Raw genomic sequence first — 23739 nt, 5'->3', positions numbered from 1 at the left:
TTTGCTCCCCACACCTTTCTTCTGGGACATGTGTGCAAGCAACTATGTGGGAAAAAACTCACTTCAGCTGTCCTGCATTGATCCAGAGGAGCAGAAGTAAAGAAAACACGTGCAACGTAATATGTGTATTCTCAAGAAGGAATTCATTTAATCACAAACACCTTCTTGTATTAATCAGGTGGAGTTATTACTCCTCTAAAAATCTCACATTTTATCCATACTTATTATATTCTATCACAGAAAAATGAGGACTGGTATTTTAAAACAGCACTGCAGTTATATATGAAAGGCCACTGTTCTGCTAGTAAAGGATTTCCCCTCACAGTTTAGAATTAAGCTGTGTCAGCATCTTCTCGAGCTTTATTGCTAGCGCCATGTAACCTTTAATCCTTAATTTTCCTGACATGAAGGCCAGGGTTGGCTTTAGTTTACCTAAAAAGAAGACACAGAACCATCAGAAAACAAAAAGGAACTGGAGACAGCCTGCGCACAGGAAAATGTCATGCCACTAGAGCGAGACCTAGCAGCTATACTGCTACCAATTTCTGCTGTAGAAGCAGTGCACGTTTAAGAAACACAGATGAGAGATGTGCAGAACAGAAGTCCAACAGATTGACCGGATTCTTTCTAAAGCTACACTCGCTGCTAAACTTTCAGTACTGGGTTCATAAAAGCAGTACAAGCTTTTGTGCTCTTCCCGTTCACAGAACAGAAGAGTTCAGAAAAATCCGAGGCGTTCTGCACTTTCACTTGAGCCACAAAAAGCTGAAAGCTCCTCCAGCGCAGGATCACAAAGCGAGGAGGCCGTCTATTCGCCCATCAACAGAAGGTTTCTAGGCACCGGTACCTGCGTCCACCCTGGCAAATGCCTTCGTCACTCACCTGTGAACATCTTCACAAAGTCGGCACTCGACATGCTCATAACCACATCAGCCGTCACAGGAGGCTTCCCGAAACCAGCGCTCCCACCCTCGGTTTTCAGGTCAATGTACCAAGTGCCTCCTTCGTCACCTGAACAGACAGTGAAAAGAGGTGACAAGGCAGCAGAGAGTGCTGTGCCCTCCCTATTCCTCCCTGTCGCACGGCCGCAGCCGTGTCCGTTCGGAGCAGTTACATGATACGACATACGCTGGCGGTGCTCTGCAAGAAGTCAACCGCTTGCCCCACGTTCCGCGTGCAGGCAAAGCCAGCCTCTGGCAGACGCCCCGCAGCACCACGTATGGGGCACACGGGCAGAAGAGCCCGAAGGCAGCACTTTGCTGGCAGAGCTGGTGGCAGCTGGCGCTTTTAACCCCACCCTGCGAGCACCCCCGTCTGTCGTCGTGCTAACCCTGTGCCGTGCCGTCTGTCGTCGTGCTAACCCTGTGCCGTGGGGCCGGCACGGTGACAAAGCCTGCCCGCACATGCCAGCAGTGGCAGCGGCTTCCTGCGCGTGCTGAAGTTGGTCCTGAGAAGGAGCATCACGCAGAACAGAACAAAAGGTGGTCTGCTTCCGATCAGCTTGAAAAGGTGAGTGTTTCTGTTTGGAAACACCGGGCGCTCCTTTTGCTACCAGCGTGAGCACGTGAAGGTTTTACAAGTGATGGTCTTACCAGATAATTCAAACTGAAAGACACCCTGAGTAGTTCTCACATACTCTTCGCTCATTGACCCCTGAATAATTCTGAATGTTTCTGCAACGGGACTCAGTGGCTTGGCTGGAGCCGAGTCTGTGTTGACCTTAGCTCCATCTGGTCCTTCATGCTGGGATCCGCTTAATTTCTTCTCCTCTTTGAAAGCCTGGGAAGCACCTACAAGGAAGAGATGAGTTTTCTCTTTCAAACGCAAAACACTTTAAAACTGCACGTAGAAACACGCCTGGAGAACTCCCTTTGAAAAGGTTTAAGCTTCACAGTAGGCAAAATGAGTATTTCCCCATTTCAGCATTAATACTGATAAAGGGTGGTTTTTGCACCTGGGAATCTAAACAGGTGTAGAGCACTAAAGGTAATTCAGCAATCTGTTTCACTTCCTAATAGGTCAAAGGGAAAGTGAAAATAAAACCACAGCAGAATTCTAGTTCTGACTGTTCACAGTTCATTACCAAGGCTTACGCAGCACATTGTTTTCTAATGCAACGTACACGCTCCTGACAGCACTCACAAAAAACAAATCAGTGTCTTTAGTAAACAACACCTTTCCCTCAAAACACTTCTGTCTTGCCTACCTTGCTAAGCACGTGGATATCTTCATTGCTTCTTCTGCAAAGGCTTCTAAGCTGTAAATCAATTCACTGCTTTAATCAGCATTTTACTGTACTGCAGCGAACGTGTACATTTAACAATCAAGGACAGAATTTGCAATTTACAAGGCTGACCAAGTTGAACAGCCCCGAAAAATGTTGTAGAGAGTCTCTTGGGTGTCTTCAGTATCAAAAAACAGTTCGGACTATTCTGTGAGTCCCTGCCACATAACCGGCATTTTGAGGCCCAGGGAAGTAACACCATCCGTCCCTGCAGAACAGTCCTAGCGCGATTGCTCCAATGGTATTGTCATGGGAAAGGGGCTCTGTTCAAACTTGGCCTCCTCTGCCCTCCTCTTATCCCGATTTTGGCACTCCTCTGAAACCTGTGCAGCATTCTCAGTTGCCCTCCTACTTGACACACTACAATTCTGAAAAAGTAAACACGATGCTTGTCTAAAAAAAGATTTCTCCATTTCATCTAAGAGATTGTAAATCATGCAAGTTTCATCGAAGAAGCAACAGAGACTGATTTTTGTATAAATTTATCAAGACAGATCATATGACAGTCCTGCAAAATGTGCTGTTTGCCATTTAATTTCTTTTTCCAGCAATATTTACCTGTGATGTTCAGTATAAAAAAGGATTCTTCAAAATAAGGCACTGACTTTAAACCATGAAGTTTCAAAGTCCTGCAGAAGGTAACATTCTTTCCCTAGCTTTAAGTACAGAGGGTCCACAGCCACTTCCATAAATCGTACCCTCCAAATGAGAAATGGGGTTTTGCCAAATAGCTTGAGTGGAGTCCAAGTTCTTGGGAGGAAAAAAAAACAACCAACTTGAAATAGAGAGGGCATTCATTATTGTCAGAAGTGATCAACTTGTACACACAGTGCTTTCCCTAACACATCTTTCTGTCTTCACTGCTACCATCAAAACTAGAAGCCTTTTAAAGTTGCAATGAAAAACATTTGAAGATGAGAAACCGTGTCATTAGCCGGTATGTAGTAATACACACATTGTTCTGGGCAACAAAAAAACTAGTTTTGAGTTGGGGAATTTCAATCAATTTGATTTATTATAATTTAATAGAAATATGCAATGATTTTGTTATGAAGAAATAAAAACAAATAAACACTTAGAGAAACCCACCTCAACTCCCCTCTGCACACCTCTCCTCCACCCTCTTTATTTATTTCTAATAAATTCTTAAAGTTTCAGCCAAATTCAGGAATCTCTTCTAGTAGCAGTGTACCAAGGAATGTTCTTAAGCTTTGTTGTTAGGTTTCCAAATGTTATTTAATATTCCAATCAAATAGTAGTGTGTTTGAGGGGAATATTTTAAATATAATGATTCTTCTGCTAAAAATTCTGTCTTAATATGTTGAAATAACAGCACTGTTCATTAGAGTGCACATCTGTTAGCAGTGAACAGATGGAGGAAATTATACCATACAGGCCATGGGACAGGAATATCAGTGATCTACGCCCTTGTGTGCTGGGTAATCTTGGACAAGTGGTTTTCCTCTGCTTGCCTCACTTTCCACCTGAAAAATTGGATGTTTCTACCTATTTCTATATTCATTTTGAGATATATTCGTTAAAAACAGTGCTTAAGACATGAGCGATGGTAAAATGCCAAATGCCACTCAAATACACAGGAGGCTGGAAGGGCAGAAGCAAGTTTGTTGGGATTGTCAGCTGGAGGAGACATGGTGTTTTCAGAGCTGATCGCTGGCCTGAAAGATCTTCTCACTGTCTTGAGGACACTCAGGGCCCAGCTGACATCACTCACTAGGACCATTCTTGCTACCTCCTTCTGAATGACTGCGTTTTCCTCATCACCTTCCTCAGCTGAACTGAGGTCAGCCACGGGTGAAGGCTGGGCAATGAGAAACAGTTGGCAAAGCAGGGCACTAGCAGAGACAGCGGTCCGCAATGGCAGAGGGAGCAGTGGCAGCCAGGAAGGTGTTGCTGCAATGCCACAGCAGCGGTTGCATAAATTAAAAGGCTGATGGGCAAAATACCTGACCCCGCAAAGTTAAAGAAGTAGTTTTCGAAAGGGAAGGTCGTACCATGTTCTCCTGTGAGCAGCTGTGGGGCTCAGGGGCTAGCTCTGCTCCAGGGTGAATGCTGCACCGTCGGAGGGAAGGGCAGTTTGGGGGGGTGCCTCCCCCACCGCAGGACCGTGGGTGCAGACACAGGGGTGCTCAGCCCGTGGTAAACCTGTGCTCCCCTGCTGCTCGTCACCTAGCGCGAGGGGGGTGAGCTGTGGGGCTAATGCACAGGCACCAGCAAAACTGCCGATGCCCAGCGCGCAAGCCTTCCAGGTTCTGTAGTGCATTTTCAAATGTTCTCTGCTTCTCACCCTAAAAAACCTCCCAGGAGGTCAACTGACCCTCCTGGTGTAGGAAAAAGCCCCATCGCTCCACTTCCCCGATGAAATACTGGAGAGAAAACAACACTTGAGGGGAAGAAGGCTGAACGTGATGCCTAGGGGCTTCTCCTGCAGGTACTTCTCTGCATGGCTGAAACCAGCAGCTCTCCCCACAGGCGTGACGGCTCACTTACATGGAGCTCATTGCAGGCATGAGGCTTACGATCCTGGCACGGAGCTGTCGCAGTCAAGCCCTGCCTTCCTCCTTACTGGGGCCAAGCAGCTGGAGAGAGGCTGAAGGAGAGTCGTGCCTGAAAAAGATCTCAGCAAAGCGGTTTTGCTTCCATCTGTGCGGGATGCCAACCTCAGGAGAGCAAACGGCATGAAAGACGTTCCAGTTGCAAAGTGTTCAGGCAGCCCTCGGCCCCTTTGGCTCGGTCACCCATCGTTGCTACAGGAGCCTGCAGCTCTGTGACAATGCGAGCTGCAGCGACAGGGAAACAACAACTATCATTACATCAACACACAAGGACTAGCGCATCTGCTTATGCCTTAGTTGGATTTCTGTTTGAGTCGGTAAAACCGTCCGTCCCCATTCTTACAGTGGGTTCAGACCCACCGGGTGATTTCCCCTTCTGGCATCAGCTCAGTGTGAAACCCGAGTCCCTCTCAGGATGCTGCGCAGGATCTCTGCGTGAAAGCTGAAGGGGGAAAGACAAGCCAAAGGTGGCAGCTGGCAGAAGATCTGCCAACCGTAGCAACAGGCAGGCAGCACAGCAAGGGCAGGAGGAGGTCAGAGCCTCCATCAGGCACAGAGGGAGGAGGAGGTGATGTGGGAAGAGTTCCGTGCGGATGCGGCGGTGCAGGATTTGGAGGCAAGGGCCGACCTCGGAGTTACTGTGGAGTAAGAGAGGGACGAGGGGAGGAGGTGAAGGAGGGGACAGGTATGGTTGGGCGAGCAGAAGACAGACGATCCTGCCGCAGGCATTCTGATGAACTGGGGAGGCAGAAGGTGAGATGGAGGCAAAGGCTCCAGTGTTTCGAGCAGGACTGGGAAGAGAGTTCAGTTCAAAGCAGAATTTTGCACATCTAGCAGAGAACCCAAGGATGCTGGAAACCACTCGACTCCACTCTTTTCATTCCGTGTAGGCCCCTATCTGATCTCAGGCTGGCTTATGTCCCCCGACCAGGCCACCCCTGCTCTCCTCACAGCCTCACTCACACAGCCGGGCGGCCTCCTCCCCGGCCATCCCCGCCTGCACACACGGGGCCGCCTCCCGCGGCGTGCAGTGCCCCGGGGGCCGCGGCTCAACCCCCGCCTCGCCGGCAGCCGCACGCCGGCCCCGACCACCGCCGCTCCTCACACACGCCGGCCGGGCCAGGACGCCACTGGCGGCAGCGCCGCCGCCGCCGCCCTTCACCTTCGCCCGACAGCTCCGCCCCTCGCCGCCGCGGCGGCTGCGCGAAGCGGGGCGGCCCCAGCGGCCCTCCCGGGCCTGCTCCCCGCCCCGGGGCGGCCCGTATCCGCGCCGCCATGCTGCCCAACACGGGGTAAGGCGCCCCAGCCCTCCCCTCTCCTTCCGCGCCCCAAGCCGGCGCAGACATTCCCCCCCCCTCCGCTCGCCGCAGGCCGCCGCTTCCCGCTCCTCAGGCGGCGGCAGCGGCGGGCGGAGCCGAGGGGGCTGGGGGCGAGGCTGAGGTAAAAGCCGTGGGTGTTCAGCCACCGACGGCCTCTCGGGGCGGGGGGCGAGGTGGGCTTCGGCCGGCGGCCGTCGTGGTGCCGGGGTGGTTTGCTGGACACTCACCTCGGCGCTGGTTCGCTTTCCCCTCCGAACGGGTTACGCAGGACAGCGCTTATAAGCATCTGAAAGTGAATTATTTTACGGGAGGAGACGAACGCTCCCGTAATGGCGGGCTTTCCCAGTTAGGCGTAGCGCTGTCCTGCCGCACAGGGCTCAGCCCGCCGTCCCCGCCGCCCTGCTCGCCGCAGCCGGGTTGCGAGCGGGCTTCGCTCGGCCCTCGGGTGACGCCGGCCGCGGGGCCGCCTGGCTGTGCTTGCGCGACGTGCGGTAACGTCGGCGGTGCGGGTCGGGCAGGTTCCCCACGGCGGAGAGGCTGGAAGCAAGCCCAGGAGATAAGGGGGCAGGTGGGCACTCGCAGAGGTCCTGGAAATCTCCGTGAGGATCGTTAGTCAGTGTCCTTGAGCAGAGCGTTTTGCAATGGAAATAGTTACGGGAGGACTGTCATCTAAATTGGGTAGTGCATCTGTAATTTTATATATATTAAACTGTTTTTCTCTCTCTCTCTCTCATTCCAAGCCAGTACCTTCTGACCTGGCAATCACATTTTCTTCCCTTATAGGATCTTAACTTAGAGGCATTTTCTGCCTTTCTTCAGAGCCAGCACTGCTAACATCCGAGAAGATAAGTTGGTATTATTTGTCCCTGTATGTTATAAACAGGATTATTCATTAAATTCCTAATATATGTGTAAGCAGGCTGTAAAAAGTGTCCCTGATGTGACCTGCAGGTTTTTGTATTAGCAGTCGTGCCTGGTAAGAAAGGAACCTGTCTTATTTTTTTCAAGATCCCTGAGACTGCATGGCACAGAGGTGAATTTGACATTCTCTGTCTTATTACCAGAATTCAGCTGCGATGGAAGCAATACAGGTCATAAGCCATTTTAGATGAGCACATGCTTTAAAAATTTGTAAACTATTGGACTGCTAAGTGAATTAAGAAATACATCCTAAGTCTTGCAAGCTTCTCAGCTTGCTTTGCAGAGTGAAATGCTCTAAATTCTGGGCAGTTCTTTTGGGGACACTGAATAAGTATTTTAAGAGGTTGGTCCCTCTGGCTTTGTGGGTGCTGTCACACCAACTTGTAGAGGATAAATGAAACTTCTTGAGTGAGACACGATAAGTAAAGGAAGAAGCAAGAATGTTTAAAAAAAAAGTGTGAGAGATGGTATCAAGTCAGCTCAATGTTTCAGAGGGGATGAAGTGAAAATGAATTTTTCCTGTTAGTAGGTCTTTGCTTATTTTGGTAAACACTATTTCTGTGGGCTGTAGGGACAGACTTGGAGATTGTGGAGCTAGAATTGAAGGAAGGGACCTCCAGAGAGTGAATGTAGTCAGTGGTGATTGTAAGCCTAGGGAGAAAAAAGGAGGTTTATGTAGGCTGGAGATGCAGTTGTCCTGAGAAAAAAGAAGACAAGAGGGTGATGGCCAGTGTAGGAAAGGTTGGAGGGGAAAACTGAGAGAGTGTAACTGGAATGAATAGAATATGTTCCCTGACATTTTGCATAGAATAATAATTTGGGGAAAGGAATTGAGTCTACGGCTGGGCTCTTCCAGATTGGATCATCGGATAATTCAGGTTGGAAGGGACCTTGAGAGGTCTCCAGTCCAACCTCTTGCTGAAAGCCAGGTCAGTTGGGAGATCAGACAGAGTTGCTCAGGGCTTTGTCCATTTGGGTCTTGAAAACCTCCAAGGCTGGGAACAGCTCAGTCTCCTGCTCTGTTGCCTGACTGTCATCATGGGGAGGACAGTCTGAACCTCTCCAGTTCGAACCTTTCTTCTTTCAGTTTGAAACGGCCTGTTGTCTCCCATTCTCCTGCGCTGCACCACAACATGTATGCTTGGCTCCATCTCATCAATCACTGCATAGGTATTGGGGGGGCTGCTGCTAGGTCCCCCCAAAGCCGTTCTCCACCCTTAACTGTCCCTCTCACACAAGTGCTGAGTCTCCAGCCATCTCTGTCTCCCTTCGTGGAACTTGCTTCCGTTTGTCAACACATACCTTGTATTGAGGGACCCAAAACTCATCACAGGATGTGTGGTCTTATGAGTGCCAAATAGAGGGGAATAATCCCTTCCCTCGATCTTCTGGTTATCGTGGTGGTGTAGCCCAGGATGCTGCTGGCCTGTTGGCAGGCTCACTGCTGGCTCATGCTCAGCTTGCTCTCTGCCAAGTCCCCCAAGGCCTTTTCAGGAGAGCGCTCCCTGGCCATTCAGTCCCCAGCCCGTGTCATTGCAGGGACTCTCTTCTTCCCAGGTGCAGGACTGCATCTGTCCTTGTTGAACTTCAGGAGGCTCCTGTTCATCTAGCCTGTCAGGGACCCTCTGGATAGCAGCCCTGCCGTCAAGCTTGTGAACTGGTTGTTGTCCACCCCCGGCGCATTTTGTCACCTCTTTCAGGTTGTTGATAAAGATGTTAAACAGGACTGGTCCAGGAGTAGAGGTGTACCTGACTTGTTACCCGTCTCTGGGCAGAGTATGACTTATTAACCACTACCCTCTGAGCCTGACCAACCAACTAGTTTTTTATCCATCAGGTTGTGCACCCATCCAGACCATAATATCTTAAACTGGATGCAAAAATACTGTGAGAGATGACGTTGAAAGCCTTGCTTTCACCCACCCCATTGAGCAAAGGGCCTGCTTTTACTACCAGCGTAGGAGCAGAAGCCCCTGTGCCCTTGACGTCCTTCACAAGCCTCAGCTGCAGGTGAACTTTGGTTTTCCTGACAGCACCCTGATATGCCTGGGTGATATTTCTAATTCCTCCTTTGTGGCCTGCCCTTGCTTCTGCTCCCTGTATGATGCCTTTGTACATGGGAGCTGAGTCATGAGTTCCCTGCATAGCCATGCCGGTCTCCTGGTACACCTGACTGTCTTCCTGAATGGACCACTCTTGCCCCCGGAGGGGCTTAAAGCCCCACCAGCTTTCCTCAGCTTCCTTCTTCAGAGCTGCCTCTCGCTGGACCCCGTTTACCTCTTCCCTGACTGAGGCGGAGTCTGCCGACCTCATATCGGTTGGTTGAAGGTAGAAGCCAGATTCTGGCCTTATTTGACTGAATTTTACAGACTGACTAGTGTATTCCAGAGATGAACTTTCCTCACTGTGCGTGTGACTTGACTCTCAGCAGCAGTTTTTTGTGATTTGCTGTGCTGTTTTGAGATTTTTCTTCCTGTGCCTCTCTAGGACCCAATTTTGCAGAGGAAAGCTGTTTGAAATGGCACCTGCAGGGCTTCATTGCCTTCCTGGGACCCCGCAGATGTCTAACCCTGCCACTGCAGGGGAAGATCCCTCCCCGTCCCTGCCCCATCCCAGTTTTCTGCCTCCTGAAAGCAAACACCCTCCTAGAGAGTGTTTAAGAGAGGGATGCTCTCAAATTGGAGGGAAAAAACACACCTGGACAAACAGTACGAAGTCAAGTCTGGCGCAGACTAAAAGGAAAACTAATGCAAAGGAAAACTAATGCAAGCTTGGTGGCTGGTGTATAACATTTCTGATGTGAGTGAAAAGCAAAGTTGCTGTAGCACATAGTTTATATGCATTCTCTAACTGGGATTGAAAACTTGGACTTCTTGGGTTTTTTCCACAGAGTTACGGAAAGCAACACAAGCTTTATGCAGAACACTGAAACGCACATTCGTTCATATGGAAAACCTGAAAAACCTGTGGTCTAAGAAGCTTTATTGTCAAATATGCTTTAAACTGGAGTTGATCTTTTGCTTTTCAAAAATTCAGTGACATTGTTTGTGTAAGCCAGACATCTTTATGACACTCTAAGACTTGCTGGTTTCTCCAGAGGTTTTGATTGGACTCATTTGGGGGGGGACCCATTGGATTAAATGTAGGTACTGGGAAATGGTTGAGTTTAGTGTAAAACCTTTAAAAGAAAGAATTGCCATTTCTGAAAATCAGGTTTTTGGCACTTGCATGTGGCACCCTGCATTGGCATTGTGGTTCTGGACTTGAACTTTATTGAGGCAGCAGTTGTTTGTGTTTAGAGGACTGTGACTAGTAAATTAGAGAGAGCTGTGTGGGTGTGTTGTCTCATTAGAAAGTGGCATTTCGTCTTTACAACTTACTCCTTTTCCATTGTTGGAGAACATAGCAGCTCTGTTGTAAACACTGTGTTGGATCATTTTACAAAAAGAGAGAAATGTGATTGGGTGACCTGTCTAACCTTCTTGCTTTATAGCATTTGCAGACTTGGAGAGTGGTCTTACCTTCGGTGGTACTGTAATTTGTTGTAGCTGTAGCCATTTCTTCTGTATTTAGGGGCTGCTTTCTTAGTAAAATGATGAAGGCATTTGTCTGGTTGGAAGACTGTGTTAATTACTTTTGCCCTTAAGGAGTGCCAAAAGTCAGTGATTTACCGGTTTTGCTTTGTTCTCCCTCTTCTTTACCCTCCACTTCCCTCTTCACCTTTAGGAAACTAGCAGGATGCACTCTTTTCATCACGGGCGCAAGCCGGGGCATTGGCAAAGCCATTGCTCTGAAAGCTGCCAAGGATGGTGCAAACATTGTAATAGCTGCCAAGACAGCTGAGCCCCATCCTACTCTTCCAGGGACTATCTACACTGCTGCAGCAGAGAGTAAGTTGTAATAAATGAGGGTGGGCTTCAGGTGCTGGGCTGGGTGAATGCCCTAGTTTAATTGTCATATCTGAGTGGAAAACTGTGTAAACTCTCTTAGCTCCGATTCACCTTTAATAAAATAAGCTTAGTGCTTTTCTTGCCTCCCAGGAATGCTGGGAGGTATCAAAATATTACTGTAATGAAGATGTATGTGTATGGATGTGAAAATGCTATGTTAATTGAGATGTATGTGTGTAGCATACACATTCTCAGTGTTAAGATTTGGTTTTGGCTTCCCTGTTCTTTACACAACATGTAAAAAGGTTGCAGTTTGAGAGCGCCATTTTCAATGCCTTCTTGAAGCATGTCATTGAGTGAGAGATTCTCAGTAGGTTCATGCTATTTGTTCCATCTGAGAGCAGATTTTTAAATGTTTGATTTTTTTAATTGTGCAGTTGAAGCGGCTGGAGGAAAGGCTTTGCCATGCGTCGTTAATGTGAGGGAAGAACAGCAAATTGTTAATGCTGTGGAGAAAGCTGTGAAGACTTTTGGAGGTATGCTAAGGTGTGGGGGAGACATTAACAGGCAGATTGTTCAAACAAAAAGAGAAAAGAACAGCCTGCCTTACTCATGCTTTTTGTCTTTAAATGCTAATGTGAAATGGCTTATTTTAAAACCAGGGATTGATATTTTGGTGAACAATGCAAGCGCCATCTCTTTGACTGGCACGTTGGAAACAGAAACAAAGAAGGTCAATCTTATGATGGATGTCAATGTACGAGGAACCTACCTTACGTAAGTGCTGAGAGAAGGAAGCAAAGTAATTGTAACAAAATATATGATGTTACCTCAGTTTTTCTGAGAAATTGTGTCGCTGTCTTGCCGCCCTGGAGTTGGAGTGCAGCTGCTCTACATGTGCTCACAGGAAATTGCTCAGTTATTGGCCAGCTGATTTGAAATTAGTATTTGCAAGAATTAATTGCAAGTTGGAGTAAACAGAAACCTTATTATTGTAGTCATTAAGTGTTCCAAGTTAAGCCCCTCCATGCAGGAAGGAAGCAGATGCTAGTTTATTTCAAACAGAGGTCCAGCTTGGCTTTGCTAAATGTTGCCTGCTCTTTCATTTCAAGCAAAATGACTAACTCTCTGCATACATCAAGTGCAACATCTTGTTTGTCAGCTTCCTTCTCATAAGCTGCTTTCTCATCTTTAGACATTATATAACTTACCATAGTTAAAACAGAAATGTTAAAGATGTAACTTAATGATCTAAAGTGTTCTCCGCCTACTTTCAGCTTATCAATTCTATCATTTATTTAAATTAACATACCAAAATTTGATTTCACAATTCCTGTGGTCCTTATTTTGCTCACTTTTTGGAAATGGATTCAGTAGGTGGGATCATCTTCAGATTTACAGGATGTCATTTAAAGTTGCTCTGTTTTAAAATGAAAACTTTGATTTTGACAGGGTTGTGTTTAAAAAAAAAAAAGCCCTTAGGGTGATGCAGATTCTCTAAATTCAGTTGTTGCTTGATGTGATCAGGAGCTTTTGTGTCAAAGTTTTATCTAGAATAGTGTCTGTCATTCTCCTTTGTGCAGATGAATCTGGTTATCAGATATTGTGATTATATTCCTTAATGTTCTCTTGCTAAGAATCAGTGAAGGGATTTGGCATTAGAACAGTGTAAAAACACACATGAATAGCAGCTTTCTGAATTAGAGAGGCACGTGCACAGCATGTAGATAGCATGGAGAAAGGAGGAGGGTGGAAGAAAGACAGACTCTGCTTGCAGAGTGGTATTTCTGTGCTTCCACCCTGTGATGTCTACTCTGAAAGACTGTAAGAGTAAGCGGTTCTGCGCTCCGAAAGGAAAATTGTTTTTGGAGCTTGGCATTCCAGAAAACGCTCTGTGGATATCGCTTGCTAAACCTCTGAATGGGTTCCACTGTATTGCCAGTGGCAAGCTCCGTTTCCCCCTCACCACCCAACAGTGACAGTCACTTTCTTGATGGTACATCTAGCTATTCCAAATTAATGGAGAATTCTTAAAATCATCTTTCCTTTGGGTGCTGCTCTGCCTTAAAAAGATTAAAAAGCAGGTTCTGTGTTCCTGCGAATGGAAGAGTATATGAAAGATTAATGCCTCTCAAGGGAAGTTACAAATGGTCTTTGTCATTGCTTTTATAACTGTCAATTGGGAAGACCTAGTCAAGCATTTCAGCCTTTTCTTCCAATTGCTTTCTGTGTTCCTTCTGTTCGTAATTTGTAGAGATCTGTTTTCAATTTAACGTTCAGCAAGTTACAATAGCTAAAAACAAAAATGGTGTGGATTTTTTGTCTGTGTGGAGGAGGTAGGGAGGATGTCCCATCTTACAGAGTATACCTGTTGATATATTCTTCGTTCCTGTGCATTAAGAAATTGAGACATCTGTTAGTGAACTTTGCACACTGCCACTGAAAAGAGTTGAGACCCCAGGACATTTCAGCAGGTGGTAAATGATATACGTTACTACTTTAATGATTTTGCAGTTGAAGATGTTCCTTCTGGGGCTGACAGTATGCGTGGGTCCTGTTGAAATGTGTGAATAGTAGGTCAGTAGTGTAGTCCATTGCGGTGCTGTTCTCCCTGTGAACCTTGATTAAAAATTCTCCAGCAGAGATCAAATGCAAACAGGTACCCTAGTGCTAGAAGTGAAGTCAAATGACGGTTTCTGTAAAGTAGAAGTTACGATTTACAGATACGTGCAAATTCTAAGTTGAATGAAATAGTGACTCTTCCAGTCAGCAGAGGTTTTCAGTTTTGCTCGGAATATTTGCAGTAGCCTTTCGCTATACAGTATTATTTCTTTAACATGGTTTTAAAGAAGAAATGGGTATGGGATCAGAAGAGAATATATTTATGACTAAATGATGCTCTGCACTGTTAATTTCGCTTGTTGCATCATAGTGTTTTTGTTGCCCCTACCAGAACTACTACAAGGAGATTATGGCTTCTGAGCATCTGGAATATCAGCTTTAGTAGATGCTGCTCCACTGTTTGGAGAATGTGGTCCAGTTAGCAGGAATGAATACTAGGCCTGAGATAAGTGAGCTAGGACAGATTTTTTTTGTTGTTCTTTATATCAGTTAAATAATTGATACAAGGGCAGGGTCTCAGCTTAGTGTTGGACTTCCATGAAAGTGAAAATACTGGTCTACTAGTATGGTTTTTACTGTAATTATAGGTGTTCCATAAAATAAGAGGTGACTGATTTGTCTGGATCTGTCTTTCAGGTCTAAAACATGCCTTCCCCACTTACGGAAGAGTAGGAACCCTCACATCCTGAACCTCAGCCCACCTATGAATCTGAATCCCATGTGGTTCAAAAATCATTGTGGTGAGTAGCATTTGGAGCCTTTTGTTGTTATTGAGAACCACATAAATACCTGGTGAAATGGGCAGGAGTGCCAGCCCAGAATGCCAGATCTTGTATCTTTAGCGCTATATACAGACTGACACTAAAGGTTTCCCAGAGTGTTTTGTACTAACCTAAAATAAATTGTTTTGTGGGAAAACGTAGTGGAGGTTTCACGGCCTAATACATCCTTTATGTTATCAAGAATGTTTTCAGGATAAGAGTGTGTGCTTTTTCATGGGAATTCTTCACAAAATATTTTCTATTCCAAATAGAGATTGAAACCCAAAGTCTATTTTCTTACTGATTCAGCTTCACATTTGATTTAGTAGAGATAAAGCTCAGTGTTGTCTTTTAAAATGGAAATTAATTTTGAGGTGGGAAAGGGACCCCATTTTGTCTTGAGGTTAACGTTGCTCATTTTAAAACTGTAAAAAAAACCCCAGCCTTTCAATTTTGGACACTTGTCGTGTTAAACTCCTCCAGCAAGTCCCAGTTCTTTCCCCCTGTCGTGGTTTAACCCCAGCCAGCAACTAAGCACCATGCAGCAGCTTCCCCCTCCCAGTGGAGTGGGGAGGAGGAAGAAAAAAGTAAAACTCATGGGTTGAGATAAGAGCAGTTTAATAACTGAAGTAAAATAAAATACACGACTAACTAATAATAATATAATAATAATAATTGTAATGAAAAGGAATATAACAACAAAAAAAGAAGTAACACCCAAGAAAAGACAAGTGATGCACAATGCAATTGCTCACCACCCACTGACCGATGCCAGAGCAATGATCCGCCCCTCCCGGCCAACTCCCCCCTGTTTATATACTGGGCATGACGTTCCATGGTATGGAATACCCCTTTGGCTAGTTGGGGTCAGCTGCCCCGGCTGTGCTCCCTCCCAGCTTCTTGCACACCTGCTTGCTGGCAGAGCATGGGAAACTGAAAAGGCCTTGGCTTAAGATAAGCGCTACTTAGCAACAACTAAAAAATCAGTGTGTCATCAATGGTATTCTCACACTAAATCCAAAAACCCAGCACTGTACCAGCTACTAAAAAGAAAATTAACTCTATCCCAGATGAAACCAGGACACCCCCCAAAAGTTTCCCTTCTCAAAATAGATAGATGAAAAGGATTTAGAATTTCCTTCCCCCCCTCCTTTTTTTTTGTTTTTTGTAGAATACTAGTTTGATCGTTAGCTACTATGCCTTAGGCCTCTTGAAAAAATTGAGCACTCTTGTCAGTATGCTGTGTATAAAAAGCACAACAAAACCACCATATAGCTAGGCTTCAGTCATTGTTTTTATCAAAACATGTGTAGCTCTCATTTTATTTGTAGTGAAAAGATGGCAGACTACAGTTTGTATCTGCTGGGGGTGGTGGGGAGAAGGGAGAGATTTTGACTCTAGGAGGATACTGTTTTGTCCCCAAAATCTTAGTTTTCCTTATGAACAAATTATTTGTTTTCTCTTTCCTTTGTAATTAAAGTTCTGTTGATAAGAGTGTAAATTTTTATCTTTTTTTATACTTCTTGTCTTAGCTTATACCATTTCTAAATATGGGATGTCCATGTGTGTCTTGGGAATGGCAGAAGAATTTAGAGGAGAAGTTGCTGTCAATGCTTTATGGCCTAAAACAGGTGATTTTTAAAATTTTTTTTAATGGTACTAAAATAATGACTTCCTGTATTTTGTCTTCTACAACTTGTTTTATTTGACTTCGAATATTTTTAAAACTTCTTCTGGAATTGACTCAGAAGACCGAGCAGTTCTTTTCCATATTCTTTGTTCATCCTGCATGGGTGCTGGTTTTCATTCCTGCTTCTCACTAGACCATTGCCACTTTGATCCACACTCATCTTCAGCTAGTTTGCAAGCCATTCAACCCTTTCAGTTGGCTGAAGCAGCTGTGTAGTATTTGGCTTGTCTGTGCTCTTTCTCATGCACCCAAAGTTTTGGTTTGGACAGAATCACAAAAGTATTAGCATGCTTTCATTAGTAGGTATTAAACATCTGTGTATGTAGTACTATTTAGAATTCCTTGCTAGCTAAATTGCCAGAGCGTAGATGGAACTGACAAGATATATACCTCTGTAAATGCAGAAATAATTAAAAAACCCCCTGTTCCTAGAAGTTTTGGTGCAGTGGGCCAGCAAATGGTTGTTCACAGAACCATCTGCTTGCAAGTCACAGGAAATTAAAAAGCTCTCTGGAAGAAAAACAACTTGATGCTCCCACATCGTATTAACTTCAGTTTGTTGTCTGTGGGTCAGTGAGGATCAGGGCTGCTGTTCGAGGTCTGGTCAGCTGTTGGCCAAATACCCCAAACACATCTATGTGCAGATATGATACTTATGTTAAAATCAGTAAAGACAGAGGGTAATCCTGCCCTTTAATGGTGCGAGCCCAGTCATTGTGTTATGAAGCATTACAACAGCAGCGTTTATTCCCTTAACTAGTGGAGGGAGGGAAGAAGGAAGACGAAATAAAAATAAGAAGCAAGATCCTCTTCTGGGGCTAGTGCTGCAGCGTAAGAAGTGTTTGTACCCAGACAATTTTCAACGTTTTCCTGTTAGGAGTTGCACGCCCCTTTTAACTTCTAGTGTGAACTAGAACTCTCTCATTTGCTTCTTCTAAAGTGGGGAATATGACCAAAACTTAATTACTTCAGACAAAATCAGCTGAGTTTCTTTGCTTAAATACTCTAGGTGATACTCAGTTGAACACTTGGGTTAGTATGTCTGACAGACCTGGTCCTTCTTCATTGGTCTGGATGCTTGCATCCTAAATTCTCCCAGTAAATGGATGCTTCATAATTCTGCTCACACTGTGAGTTTTATCCATAGAAATATTTTGGTAAGGGATTGACTTTTTGAATGTAAATTGTATAGGAGAGTTAGGGACAGTGAAGGAATTAATCCAGAGTATCTCATTCAGACAGAGAGATGTGGTATCAAGCTGCAGACAACGTTACTAATTTGACTTATTTTCTCACGCAAAAGGTGTTACAAGATTACCTGTGTCTTGTAAATGCACATATTTACACACTGCATAGGCACGTTATGTGCACCCTCCACAGCTTTCTGGTTCTTCAGCATCTTCTCTCTATGATTCTGGATACACTGGAGAAAACATCCACTGCTATTGTGGAAATGAGTTGGTGGTTTTATGTATCCCAACATACTGTTGAAAGCTGAAGAATTCTTCCTGCAGAGACCAGCTGGTTATACTAGGTGTTTATTTTGCAATGTAGGTGTTTTCCCCCACCCATCTGAATAATTCAGCCTCCTGTTTTTCATGGCAAGAGAAAACAGAACCTAGGAGAATTTGTCCACCTGCTCATGATGAGAAATTCTGCAGAGGGATGTCTAACTTACATTAAGTCTTACGTTGCATAGTTGAATACATTATTTCTTTCCAGTGTTTGCATATGCTGTAGCACTCCAAGTGTCAGTAATAGTACCAGTGTCCCAGATACGGTCTGGTATTAAAGGATGTCTGTGATGGTATTAATTAAACTTCTACAGAATGTGACATTCTTATTGGGGCAGAAACCCAAAGCAAAGAAAGTAGTATCTTTCTCTCGTGCATTAGAGTGCCACTGTGTTCTTGGTAAGATATTTGTACCTGCTAAAATAAGTAAGAGGATAACACTGCAGAAGCTGGCACCTGTTATAGAGTGCAGCTAATATCTGTTCCCCTCAGGAACCTACAGAACATGAGGCTTGGAAGTGCAGGAAGATTCAGTTTACAAATGACAACAGCATCTCTATTTATTCACCACCTTTTTATTTAGGTACGTATTTATAGCAGTTCAGTTGATTTGAAAAAAAGAAGCTGAGATTAGTCAAAGGTAAATGAAACCTAGGGGCCAATCCTTACCACAGAATAGTAAAATAAGGGAGTCAATGAGGCCATCTACCCACTCCTGCAATTTTCTAGAAAACACTTTGACAGGTTCTCCCTGGCCAGCATTGAAGACTGCAGTCCTTTCTCCCAGTTCCTACTTTGGAATGTGGATGATCCAGCTCAGATAGATGTGTCCTGCACAGTACTTATTCTTTGCTTTTTAAGGGATGTTGGAATCATTTCTGCATCAAAGCTGCCGTTACTTTGTGTGGAATGGAAACACTGAAAAGAGGACAAAAGTGATTTAAAATCAGGTTTATCCTTCCACCTCCAGGATCTGCCAGCCCCAGGTGTAGGAGAGGATTTGCGAATCTGTCTCAAAACTTGAGGGCAGAGCGTTGAGTCTTAAACAGCAGATGGGAAAATGTCATGAAGCAGAACTGTATGAGGGGAAAACAGTAACACAGCAAATGCCAAAAGCTACAACCAAACAGCCTCTCTGTGGAACAGGATGAAAGAAAAATGAAATGGATACCTCCGCTTGGAAGAGCAAATTACAGACTTAGATTGGAACATGCCCCAGTGTTAGTAGCTCCTTTGGGGGAAGCATAAAGAAGACTAACGGAATGGTGCAGAAGTTAGTAGAATTGGTTAATAAAACAACCAGAAGCTTAGGAGATCTGGATTTTATTCTTGGGTCTAACACAGCCTTTCTGTGGAATACTGAACAAGTTACTTGAGTTTTTGCTATTTGGTTTCTCATTAACTTAGGAGAGACACTTTGGTATCTCATGGGAGTTATTACAAGGCTAAAAATAAGCACCAAGAATTTCAATGTGATAATCACTACAGGAAATACCTCTTAATGACTGATATATCATTCACTTTGAGAAAAATAGTTGTCCTGTTAGTTTTTCATGTCCTGAATAACCTGGAGGAAATCCATGGGGAGCGCTGATAAAGGGATAGAGGGATGTGAATGTCATAAAAAGTCTTGCCCATTATTCCACTTTTTGGTTCCTTTAATAGTTTTCTTTTTTTACTGGTGCTTGTAGAGAATTATTTGTTGGTTGGTAGTAGTTCATAGCTTTGTCTTCCTACAATTTCCTTTTGCGTGAAAGGAAAACAAAGTTTGTGTACTTGCCAGAGAAATGGGAATTTCGTGTCATCGGTGTTAAAGCTTTCTTTTCTTACCCTCCAAACTTTATAGCCATACATACAGCTGCTATGGATATGCTGGGAGGATCTGGAATAGAAAAACAGTGCAGGAAAACGGACATCCTTGCAGATGCTGCGTATTGCATTTTAACGAAACCAAAAAGTTTCACTGGAAACTTCATTATTGATGAAGTTCTGCTGAGAGAAGAAGGAGTTAAGGATTTTGATGTCTATGCAATTGCACCAGGTAAAACAGATCTTTAAGATGAGAAGTAAGTTCTGGAAGGAGGGAAAGCCATATGCAGAATATTAATATAGTTTTGTTTCTAGGGGCTCTTAAATTAGTCTGTAAAAAGTTGCTTTACCTCAGCTTTTGGAACATGCTTTCCTGGAAAGCACATACGAGTCCACTGAGATTCTAATCATCAAGTGCCTATTAAATTAAAAAAATAATTAAATGAAAAGAAAATGTATCTGCACTGTAGATGTATATATTACTATTAACCAGCTAGTGAGATAGATTTCCCCCTCCCCGCTCCCCCTTACTTCAGATGTTTTTCACTGCAACTTTAAGAGGCTTCTAGGTCAGATTTTAAATGAACCAAACTCTAAACGTTATTTCATGCTATGTCTTTCCTTCAAATTGTAGTTTATTTACTTACAAATTTGGCTGTAGTTTCATCCAAAATGGATTGCTGTTCATGCTGTCCAACTTTACCTGGACTTACTATTACATTTTTCCTGCCTTTTAGGTCACCCCCTGATGCCTGACTTCTTCTTGGATCTTGAAACTGACATGACAGCCATGAAACAAGAAAGATACGGTAGGGAAAGCACTGTGTGTACAAGTTGATCACTTCTGACAATAATGAATGCTATTTCAAGTTGGGTTTTTTTTTTCTCCCAAGAGCTTGGACTCCACTCAATTTATTTGGCAAAACTCCTTTTCTCATTTGGAGGGTACGATTTATGAAAGTGACTCTGTATTTAAAGCTAGGGAAATGACTTTCATGGTATAAAATCAGCACCTTATTTTGAAGAATCCTTTTTTAACCATCTGAATTGTGGTAGTATGAAGGTCTCAGGTAAATATTGCTGGAAAAAGAAATTAAATGGCAAACAGCACATTTTGCAGGAGTGTCTCGTTTGCCTTGCTAAATTTATACCAAAGAACATGACATAGAGCCTACATTGCTTCTTAGATGAAACTTGCACAGTTTACACAATTTAAATATCTCTTAGATGAAATGGAGAAATCTTGTTTTAGACAAGCATCGTCGAGTAGGAGGGCAACTGAGAATGCTGCACAGGTTTCAGAGGAGTGCCAAAATCGGGATAAGAGGAGGGCAGAGGAGGCCAAGTTTGAACAGAGCCCCTTTCCCATGACAATACCATTGGAGCAATCGCGCTAGGACTGTTCTGCAGGGACGGATGGTGTTACTTCCCTGGGCCTCAAAATGCCGGTTATGTGGCAGGGACTCACAGAATAGTCCGAACTGTTTTTTGATACTGAAGACACCCAAGAGACTCTCTACAACATTTTTTCGGGGCTGTTCAACTTGGTCAGCCTTGTAAATTGCAAATTCTGTCCTTGATTGTTAAATGTACACGTTCGCTGCAGTACAGTAAAATGCTGATTAAAGCAGTGAATTGATTTACAGCTTAGAAGCCTTTGCAGAAGAAGCAATGAAGATATCCACGTGCTTAGCAAGGTAGGCAAGACAGAAGTGTTTTGAGGGAAAGGTGTTGTTTACTAAAGACACTGATTTGTTTTTTGTGAGTGCTGTCAGGAGCGTGTACGTTGCATTAGAAAACAATGTGCTGCGTAAGCCTTGGTAATGAACTGTGAACAGTCAGAACTAGAATTCTGCTGTGGTTTTATTTTCACTTTCCCTTTGACCTATTAGGAAGTGAAACAGATTGCTGAATTACCTTTAGTGCTCTACACCTGTTTAGATTCCCAGGTGCAAAAACCACCCTTTATCAGTATTAATGCTGAAATGGGGAAATACTCATTTTGCCTACTGTGAAGCTTAAACCTTTTCAAAGGGAGTTCTCCAGGCGTGTTTCTACGTGCAGTTTTAAAGTGTTTTGCGTTTGAAAGAGAAAACTCATCTCTTCCTTGTAGGTGCTTCCCAGGCTTTCAAAGAGGAGAAGAAATTAAGCGGATCCCAGCATGAAGGACCAGATGGAGCTAAGGTCAACACAGACTCGGCTCCAGCCAAGCCACTGAGTCCCGTTGCAGAAACATTCAGAATTATTCAGGGGTCAATGAGCGAAGAGTATGTGAGAACTACTCAGGGTGTCTTTCAGTTTGAATTATCTGGTAAGACCATCACTTGTAAAACCTTCACGTGCTCACGCTGGTAGCAAAAGGAGCGCCCGGTGTTTCCAAACAGAAACACTCACCTTTTCAAGCTGATCGGAAGCAGACCACCTTTTGTTCTGTTCTGCGTGATGCTCCTTCTCAGGACCAACTTCAGCACGCGCAGGAAGCCGCTGCCACTGCTGGCATGTGCGGGCAGGCTTTGTCACCGTGCCGGCCCCACGGCACAGGGTTAGCACGACGACAGACGGCACGGCACAGGGTTAGCACGACGACAGACGGGGGTGCTCGCAGGGTGGGGTTAAAAGCGCCAGCTGCCACCAGCTCTGCCAGCAAAGTGCTGCCTTCGGGCTCTTCTGCCCGTGTGCCCCATACGTGGTGCTGCGGGGCGTCTGCCAGAGGCTGGCTTTGCCTGCACGCGGAACGTGGGGCAAGCGGTTGACTTCTTGCAGAGCACCGCCAGCGTATGTCGTATCATGTAACTGCTCCGAACGGACACGGCTGCGGCCGTGCGACAGGGAGGAATAGGGAGGGCACAGCACTCTCTGCTGCCTTGTCACCTCTTTTCACTGTCTGTTCAGGTGACGAAGGAGGCACTTGGTACATTGACCTGAAAACCGAGGGTGGAGCGCTGGTTTCGGGAAGCCTCCTGTGACGGCTGATGTGGTTATGAGCATGTCGAGTGCCGACTTTGTGAAGATGTTCACAGGTGAGTGACGAAGGCATTTGCCAGGGTGGACGCAGGTACCGGTGCCTAGAAAACCTTCTGTTGATGGGCGAATAGACGGCCTCCTCGCTTTGTGATCCTGCGCTGGAGGAGCTTTCAGCTTTTTGTGGCTCAAGTGAAAGTGCAGAACGCCTCGGATTTTTCTGAACTCTTCTGTTCTGTGAACGGAAGAGCACAAAAGCTTGTACTGCTTTTATGAACCCAGTACTGAAAGTTTAGCAGCGAGTGTAGCTTTAGAAAGAATCCGGTCAATCTGTTGGACTTCTGTTCTGCACATCTCTCATCTGTGTTTCTTAAACGTGCACTGCTTCTACAGCAGAAATTGGTAGCAGTATAGCTGCTAGGTCTCGCTCTAGTGGCATGACATTTTCCTGTGCGCAGGCTGTCTCCAGTTCCTTTTTGTTTTCTGATGGTTCTGTGTCTTCTTTTTAGGTAAACTAAAGCCAACCCTGGCCTTCATGTCAGGAAAATTAAGGATTAAAGGTAACATGGCGCTAGCAATAAAGCTCGAGAAGATGCTGACACAGCTTAATTCTAAACTGTGAGGGGAAATCCTTTACTAGCAGAACAGTGGCCTTTCATATATAACTGCAATGCTGTTTTAAAATACCAGTCCTCATTTTTCTTTTATGCGGGACTAGTATCAATAAAATTTGTAATTGTTAGAGAAGACACAACTCAGTCTGATTGTAATGCCCAACAACAAACACATTTTTCTCAATAACTTGCTATAATGATTAAAAGAAAAATGATGTCCCAAAATTCTTGTGTTTCAAGGATAATTTTTTCATTTTCACTTTTTCCTCTGATTGTAAACTGCCCTCTGTTACTGCGAGATGTAGATCTAATAGAACTTTATTTCTTATAATGTTATCTTGTCTTTTAATTACCTGATATCTCATGAGATGCGAGTTCTGATCCCAGGATTAGGGGATGCACAACATGTTTCCAGTGTACTGTCAGAGTTGAACTCAGCATTAACTTTTCCTCTGACTGGGAGATAAACAGCATTTTTCTCTCCTGTACTGGTTTCACAAACCTTGTAGGAACTGACCATGTCTATCAGATGTTATTAAAAAGGCTGATGATCCCAAGCTATTGGAAAACACAATGCATGTGCTTGTGTGCAAAATATGGTCACATAAACTTTCTTTAGGGAGCCACCTTAAAATAAGAAACATCTTTTGAAACCTACAGGTACTAGAAAATGTTTTTCAAGTGAACATACATATTCAAAGTACATTTCCAGCCACTGTCCTGTAACACTACAAGAACTGAAGCAGATCAAAGAACTTGGGTATGTGGAGCAAGGTTGTTT

The 23739-nt window shown here is 44.6% G+C and overlaps 2 protein-coding genes across 2 annotated transcripts; one reads left to right on the top strand and one right to left on the bottom strand.

Annotated features, from left to right (window-relative positions):
- Positions 1-228: 228 nt before the first annotated feature.
- LOC127027222 (hydroxysteroid dehydrogenase-like protein 2) lies at positions 229-6134 on the bottom strand. Its single transcript, XM_050912811.1, has 4 exons — positions 5947-6134; positions 1593-1831; positions 883-1011; positions 229-432 (listed from the first exon to the last, which is right to left on the bottom strand). Exons 1-4 carry the CDS (start codon positions 6132-6134, stop codon positions 320-322), a joined length of 669 nt encoding a protein of 222 aa, XP_050768768.1. The 3' UTR covers positions 229-319.
- HSDL2 (hydroxysteroid dehydrogenase like 2) lies at positions 6133-23236 on the top strand. The gene is given in 12 exon segments (XM_050912766.1): positions 6133-6149; positions 10824-10987; positions 11425-11523; positions 11650-11764; positions 14246-14349; positions 15903-16001; positions 19421-19615; positions 20121-20192; positions 21497-21694; positions 22276-22320; positions 22323-22403; positions 22854-23236. Coding segments are annotated over 12 exon segments (1302 nt in total). The 3' UTR covers positions 22967-23236.
- Positions 23237-23739: the final 503 nt, after the last annotated feature.

Source organism: Gymnogyps californianus, chromosome Z (genome assembly GCF_018139145.2).
Source record: "Gymnogyps californianus isolate 813 chromosome Z, ASM1813914v2, whole genome shotgun sequence".
Lineage (NCBI taxonomy): Eukaryota > Metazoa > Chordata > Aves > Accipitriformes > Cathartidae > Gymnogyps > Gymnogyps californianus.
This window is presented reverse-complemented; position numbering and strand designations above follow the sequence as displayed.

Bases quoted from the DNA above. Each gene is read 5' to 3' on its own strand.
- LOC127027222 (XM_050912811.1), bottom strand. From the start codon at position 6,134: ATGGCGGCGCGGATACGGGCCGCCCCGGGGCGGGGAGCAGGCCCGGGA. The intron at 1,012-1,592 runs GTAAGACCATCA...CTGTCTGTTCAG, and splicing joins CTTTCAGTTTGAATTATCTG to GTGACGAAGGAGGCACTTGG. The intron at 433-882 runs GTGAGTGACGAA...TCTTCTTTTTAG, and splicing joins CTTTGTGAAGATGTTCACAG to GTAAACTAAAGCCAACCCTG.